The 8078-nt window shown below is 33.4% G+C and overlaps 1 protein-coding gene across 2 annotated transcripts in view; it reads left to right on the forward strand.

Annotated features, from left to right (window-relative positions):
• EPHX4 (epoxide hydrolase 4) overlaps positions 1-6576 on the forward strand; it is a 46200-nt gene extending 39624 nt beyond the window's left edge. The window contains exon 7 of one of the 2 annotated variants that reach the window (XM_090271731.1): positions 5979-6576. In XM_090271731.1, coding sequence (XP_090127857.1) covers positions 5979-6210 — 232 coding nt within the window. In that variant the 3' untranslated portion in view covers positions 6211-6576. Of the gene's footprint in view, positions 1-4968; positions 5109-5978 lie in introns of those variants that run through there. The other variant, XM_090271729.1, reaches the window with a different exon arrangement.
• Positions 6577-8078: the final 1502 nt, after the last annotated feature.

The following is an 8078-nucleotide window of genomic DNA, read 5'->3' on the forward strand; positions in this document are numbered from 1 at the left end:
CAACCAAAACTGACTCAAGAAGAATTAGAAAACCTGAATAGATGTAGCCATTAAAGAAATTGGTTTATTAATTTAAAGCAATTTGTCTAAAAAAACCCACATACACATACAAATACACAGCCACACAGATAGGCTTGGATGGTTTTACAGGTAAGTTCTACCACAGAAAAGTCCACTGTTAAAAGAACTCTTTCAGACACTGTAAAAAGAAAGTATAGGCTTCAGTTCATTTTATAAGACTGGTATAACTTTTATACCAAAACAAGACGGGGATGTATAAGACAGGAAAATTATTAGTCAAATTAAGTTATAAATATAGATCCATAAATTCAAACTGAATCCAGCATGTATTTAAATTTAAACCAAATTTAGCATTAAATTTAAAAGCATTCCCTTTAAAAATAAAGACTAATGATAGACTTGGCTGCTATAACTGCTTCTGTCCACCACTGTATTGGAAGTCTTAGCACACAGGATAAGAAAAAAACTGAAAAAGTGTAAGTATTGGGAAAGGAAGAAACAAAACCATGATAATTCATAGATAATGTGGTTATATATCTAGAACAATAGAGAAAATCCACAGAAAAATTATTAAAACAAAAGTAGTTCAGCAAAGTTGATGTACATAAGTTTAATATATAAAATTATGATTTTATAAACCAACAACAGTTAGAAAATATATTTTAAAACAGATATCCTTACATGGCAACAAAAATATTATGTACATAGTAATGACTAACAAAAGATGACCATTGTGGATTATCAAAATTTAAGGGAAGCAATAAAATGGGTGTTTACTAACCAGTAGAGAAGTATTTTAATATTTTAACAACTGATACAGATTTGCTGGTGTAAACTACTGAAAATTCGCCCTGTTTTATCATGTTCATGAGTGAAAAACTTCAATATCATAAAGTTCTTGATTTCTCCAAAATCTAGAAATTTAATGCAATTTCAATCAAGACCATAGAAAGTTTGTCATGAAACTGGACAACTTGATTGTATGGGAAAGCATAAGACTGAAAATGTCCAAGATAATTTTTTTAAAAAGAGGAGGGTGACTAACTCTATTAGATATTAAGACTAATAATGAGGTGTTGACTCTGGGATGGACAAATTGACTAATGGAACAGAGGGGAAAGCCCCAAAATGGAACCACATATATGGCAACTTGGTATAACAAAGACTTTTAAACCAGTGGTGAAAAGACTCAATACATTTTGTTGAAATAATTGGATATCTACATGGATTAAAGTGAAGTTAGATCCCTGTCATTTACCAAACAAAAAAGTAAACATAAAGAAAATAAAAAATTGAGTATGATGAGCAAAATTTTGAATGTTTAGAAGATAATATCAGAGCCCTGAGTAGCTCAGTTGGTTAGAGCACTATCCCAGTACAGCAAGGTTGCAGGTTTGATCCCTGGTCAGGACACATAAAAGAATCAATCAAAGAATGCATCAAATAAGTGAAACAACAAATTGATGCTTCTCCCTCTCTCTCTCTCTCTCCCAGCCTTCACTTACTCTGTCTCTAAAAAAAAAAAAAATCAATAAATAAAATTTTTTAAAAAGGTAATATAAAAAGAAAATGTTCATGACCTCAGTTAGGAAACATTTCTTTAATAAGACACAAACAGCTCAAATTATGAAGGAGACTGATAAGTCTGACAACATTACAATTAAAAATATCTGTATATCAAAAGATATAAAATGATGAAGCAGCCACAGATATGGAGAAATTATTTGTAATACATAATTAATCATGAATTAATAATATCTAGAGTTTATAAAGAATGCCCCCAAATCAATAAGACAAAGGAAGCCCAGTCAAAAAATGGGTAAAAGGCAATAAAAGGCAACTCATAGAAGAGGAACCTAATGGTCAGTAACATGAAAGATGCTCAACTTCACTAGTAGTCAGATATAGAACATAGTCTTTACTGCTTGTGATAGAAAGCTAAAGTAACGGTGGCATTAAAAAAAAGAAATTTCTCTCACAAGTGAAAATCTAGGCTGTTACGCTGGCTGCGTTCCATGAAACCATCAAAGTTGTTATGTCACTCTAGTCAGAGACTAAGCACTTTCTGCTTTGTTATTCTGCCATTCCTAGGGTGTTACCCTTGTCTTGTGGTTCAAGATAGTTCACCACCAAATCTGCATTTTAGTCAGTAGAAATTGGGAAAAGAGGAGGTAGCAAGGGGCAGCCGGGCACAACTTAAGAAGTTGCACACATTGTTTCTTATAAACCACATATCCTCACCTTGCTGCAAGAAGCCTGGGGAACATAGTCAGTCATTATTCTGGGTGGCCCTTTGTCCAGCTAAAAATTGGATTTTCCATCACTATAGTGGAAGGGAAGACGTTTGGGGGAGCAGACTCTACCACATCAGGTAAACAAAGAGCATTTCGCACTCATTTAATTGGAAAATAATTAAACTTTTGAGAACACGTGTTGGCAATGATGCGGAACAAAGTGCACTCTTCTGTGCTGCTCATGGAGCTAGCTTACAGTCAGTTTGGAGAACAACTTGACAATATCGAATCAAGTTGAAGATGTGCATACTCTCTGAGGAAGCAATTCTGTTTCTGGGATATATGTAAGGAAACTCTTCCACATGTATACAGTGAACATGTACAGGAATGAGTTCAATATTATTTGAATTATCAAAATGATTGGAAAATTTTAAATGTCCATTAACAGGAGAATGGATCCATCGTGGTATAATAATATGATGGAATTTTACACAAGAGTGAAAATGAAGAACTACATGTGTCATCAATGGATAATTCTTAAAAATATAACATTAGGGCACAAAAGCAAGTTGTGGAAGGATATGTGCAATGTACTATTTAATAAAGTTTTAAAAATGCAAGCACTGCTACATATTGTTTACAGAAATATATGTATTGTATTTGTGGGATCTGACAAATAGCACCTTCTTTTCTTGCCCAATTTCTGAAGTAGCTGAAAAATCAGAGTCAACAGATGAAAACCAAAGTATCACCTTCATTACTGACCAAGGATAGGTTGAAGGTTATGGCTTAATAGGAGAACTGGTACGGTCCTGCTAACTCCCTACTGCCAGTATAGACTTGAGAGCAGTTTGCCCGTAGGAAAGTTAGCAGAGCAAACTCCATCTCCCTTGCCCCTCACTGCCTTCAATCAATCAAGTAGAGAGGGAAGGAGAAAGAAATTAAATCTCTTACCCGCAGAACGTATCATTTGATAGGGCCATCTAGCCCAGAACCCCGAAGCAACAACTGTCACTAACCAGTAAAGGGTAGGGCAAAGATCCAGGGGGGTTTAAGGAAAATTTCTTCTTAAGGAGCCAGAGGAATGGGGTAGAGATACCCAAACACATATAAATTCAAATATATTCATGGGAATTGTAAGCACCAAATTCAACCTAGTCATTACTCCTAAGGCAGTGGTTCCTCACTCTAGCTCATATCAGAATCACCTGGAGGGTGTGTTAAATCTTGGATGGCTCAACCTGACCCTTAGAGTTTCCAATTCAGTTGATCTGGGATGGGGCCCAAGAACTGGCATTTCTGATGAGTTCACAGTTGATGCTGATGGTGTTAGTCTGGTGACCACACTTTGAGAACCACTGCCTTAGGATGAGATGAAGAAAAGAAATGCAGTCAAGGAAAGGTAAGCAGAAAGATGTAATTATATTTTCAGTGTTTTATTTCTTGAGGTGAGTGGTGGGTGTTATTATTTTCTTTTAAATCAAAGTGATGAAATAGTTCCACATATAAAAGTAATGGTAGAGTACATAATACTGGAAAATACTGCCTCAATACTGACAAATCAGCTGATAACTCAGACTTTGGAGGAGTAACATGTTAAATTCAGACTAATTTGAAACACCTATGTTAAAAAATATTTTTATAGGTTAAGTAATTAACAGTATATAACAATAATTGTTACTACTTGTTATAGTTTTACAGGTCTTTCAAATTGTTTTTATACTTGCTAAGATTAATCATTTTTAATCAGAAGTATTTTATCATGTTTCCCAATAAGTTCCTTAACTTAATATACTAAAACCTACTTTAGGGAAATATTTAATGCTTTATTACTTATTTTTTATTGAGGTATAATTAACATGTAACATTATATTAGTTTTTAGTATACAGCAAAATGATTTGATATTTCTATATATTGCAAAATGATTACCACAATAAGCAGTTAACATTTATCACCATACACTGTTATAAAATTTAGTTTTCTTGTGATGAAAACTTTGAAGACCTACTCTCTTAGCAACTACCAGCTATGCAATACAGTATTGTTAACTGTAGTCACCAAGCTATAGACATACTTTGTTTTACATGTAACTTATTTTCATGTGAGATTTAGCAGTTTGAAACCTCAGGACCAGAGAATATGTGTTTCTTTTAGTCTTTTGGAAATTCCTCCCATTTAATTTCAATTTGATTTGGTGAAGAATTTATGTTTCTCTTTGTTTTTTAGCTAATAGCCTTCCTAAACTCTCCTTATCTTACTGCTTCAATTATAACATGCTCAGATGTTGTTAAATATGCAGACAACTCCTTAAAAATGTTTTACCTTTGAAGATTTTATAAGCTCTAGAATTTAAGTGGCTTGCAAGTTTGTATAATAATTCATGTATTAATAATTAAGTATAGAATATATTTTTCTATCAGTTTAGCCATTCACAAAGAATTTTTAGGAGCATTACAACCAAATGATGGCCACTAGCATGGGAGTGAAAAGGTAAGTCCTTGGTGGATATATGTGATATCCTGCACATTCCAGCAGCATCGGTCAACCCCACGTAGCTGAAAGTCAAGCTTTTTGATAAGCAGTGAAAATGTAAGTCAGTGCCGGAGAGTGTCTACTTAGATGTTCCTGCTCACGCTTATCAACAGCAGTGGAATTAAGGTGTCAAAGCTTTAAAAATATTTATACTCTTTCCTTCCGGAATTCCTCTTCCAGGGCTACCCAAAGAAATGATCTGAAATGCCACCAAGATTTGTGCACAAAATGCTCATTATATGAAACATCCCATTGTTTTAAGTGATGCTATGATATAAATATTCAATTATAAGAGAATAGCCAAGTCATGAACAGATTATTATGCCATAAAATAGTATCTTTTACATTTATTTTTGAAAAACTTTATGAAATGAGAATGTTTTTGTTATAATTTAATATGAAATCTGCATATGTATACCATGTATATTTATTGCATTTTGCTTATAGTATGGTTTTAAATATATGCATTGAAAATGACCAAAAAATTATCTTTTAATGATGGAATTATGTATGATTTTATTCCTTATACTTTTCTGTATTTAATAAAATATACAATAAAACTTTGTTTTAAAAAGATTCTTCTTGTAAAATAAATATAATACCATGTAGTATTAAATGTCAGTCCATATATATTTTCTGACTTTCCAGTTCCATTAGGTTATCTAACAAACAATTTAGAATATATTTAAGCAATAGCAGTGTTTAAAGCTCTCTTTTATCACATCATTCAGAAATTCTAGTATCCTTTTAAAAGCAAATTATTCCTCATAGTGATGAATTTCATATTTAATTTATAGGTCTCATAAATTTTGCTAGCCTCATCCAATTAAAAATTGTATTTGGCTCTTTCTTAAATAGCTTTTTAAATATTTTATTGTTTAAATTGATTGCCTAAAGCTGTGTTTCTGAACCATATTTTCATCATCACCTCCCTAAGGAACCTTTGCAGACATTTTTCCCTAATTGCCTCCACTCCATGAAATTGTAATAGCTGCTTATGAACTATCTATATATGTCTATAGTTTATATATAAAGAGAGTAAGATGTTTTTTCATTCTTACAGAACCAATTTCACCCCTTTGGTGGTGATATGGCTGCCTTTGAGAATGTGTGGCCTAAATGAATATTATGAAAAAATGTTATTTTAACGTTCAAAATGAGTCTCAAGCCCACATGTTTTGTTTTTATAGCTGCCTGCCTCTCAAACATCACATGGTGACCACTCCAACACTACTACTGTGGGGAGAGAAAGATGCATTTATGGAGGTTGAAATGGCTGAAGTCACAAAGATTTATGTTAAAAACTATTTCAGGCTAACTATTTTGTCAGAAGCCAGTCATTGGCTTCAGCAAGAACAACCTGACATAGTGAACAAATTGATATGGACATTTCTAAAAGAAGAAACAAGAAAAAAAGATTGACTTTTCTATATCTTCTATGAGAGGTCTGTAATAAAATCTCTAAACAATTTTTTAAATTGTTCATCAGCTTCTTTAAACTTCACTAGGAAAAAGTTGTTTTAACATGCTTTATTATAAATAAATATCCTGACAAATGTTACTGAAAAAAAGTCTGAGAATGTATGTGAACTTGTAACGTAATGTTGACTTTCTTCTGTTGTATTTCACACAGAAAATCACCCGCCTTAAAATGTATACAATTGTACAAAAAGGAAATTGGGGAAAGTGGCTCAGTTTTGGTTTCTTGCATTCTGTACCCTGTTAACATGTGGTGCCTTTTACAGATGTATATTAAAGATTAGTCATATTAAGAGGCAAACCTTCAAAGGTATAAATTTTCATTTTATTGTTCAAAAGTTCTTTTAACTATTTTTTAACCATTAAAAAATTCTATTATCAAATCTCTTGGATATATAGTATATTAATTGGTTTGAAGCCAAATATGACTAAATGAACATGCACTCTTAAAATAGGCCGTAAGTACTACTTATACTGGAAAGATTAACAAGAGATTATGTGAAGATTCTCATATATACATATATATATTTTAAACACTGCAAAGTAGGGAAGCATATCCATTTTTAGATTTACTTGCCTCAATTCTCCAGCTAAGTTGGTGAGAGATTTAGAAAAAGGATCAAAATGTCCTTTTGCCCTACTGTAGGCAACAGGAATTTAATTCTGTACTTCCTATGTACACTGGAATCTAAGCTCCACAGCGCAGAGACTTTTTGTTGTTTTATTAATAGACTTTTACCCAGCAACTAGAAAAAGAGACTGGCTCATTGTAAAAACTCAAATATTTGCTTAATAAATAAATAATGGATCTGACACACTGCTAAGCACTGTGGGAGAAATATAAAGGAAAGATGACACAGTGATATAGAACTTTCCCTTAAGAAGCATACACAGAATGCAGTTAAACAGGGTTCCAGAATTGTTATGAATATACAGATAAGAGTGGGAAGAGTAACAGAATTGAGAACAATACCAGCTCAAGGGACTGCTCATTCTCTTGGGTTGCTCTCCTTGGCAAGCAAGACAACAGTAACATTACCAAACTATGGCTCCTTAGAGATTACAACTGTGTTTCCTTGGTGGAAGGAATATTTCCCTCAGTAAGCATAGTTCTGATAGTGACAGAAGAAAAGGGGATGGCCCTAAAAATTCTTACCATTCTAACCTAGCAGCTTGTATTTACTAATAAGAGCCCAATTTTCTCTATACATTACACTTGAGCCTCATAACAACATTGCAAGGTAGGGAGTATCACCAATTTACAGACGTGAGAATGAGGTGGCCAATGCCCACAGTGTTGGAACCAGCATCTGACCTAGATCCATCTGCCTGTAAAGTCCATAATCTTTACACTTCGATCACATTCTGATTAACTGGCTCTGGTGTCCACATTGCTCTTCCTGTTCATTGCTAACCTGGTGTGCTCCAAGAAATATAAAGATCTCTCAGAGGTTTTCAATTTGACTTTTAATTCTGAGAAAAGGAACTTAAATAAGCAATTAGCAAATGCAGGAATATTCTATAAAGCACTGTCAAGAGTTGCAAATGCTACAAAGTATAGAGGAGAGCCTGGGTCACACAACTTTGATTATGCTTTTCTCCTGATCATTTCCAAAGGATAGCAATAAAGGGAAGAGACAGAGTGTGTTGATTGTGTGTATTGACACAGTGAAGTAATCCCGACTTATTTTAATGAAAAAGTGTTACTAACAAAGGTGACCTTATGGTTTGTTGTTGTTACTTATGTCAGTTTGGAATGCTGACTGGTTCATGTGGACTAATGCTGAGAATGTGAATCAGTCATGCCATGG

Source organism: Furipterus horrens, unplaced genomic scaffold (genome assembly GCF_987537825.1).
Source record: "Furipterus horrens unplaced genomic scaffold, mFurHor1.1.pri manual_scaffold_3, whole genome shotgun sequence".
NCBI classification, from domain to species: domain Eukaryota; kingdom Metazoa; phylum Chordata; class Mammalia; order Chiroptera; family Furipteridae; genus Furipterus; species Furipterus horrens.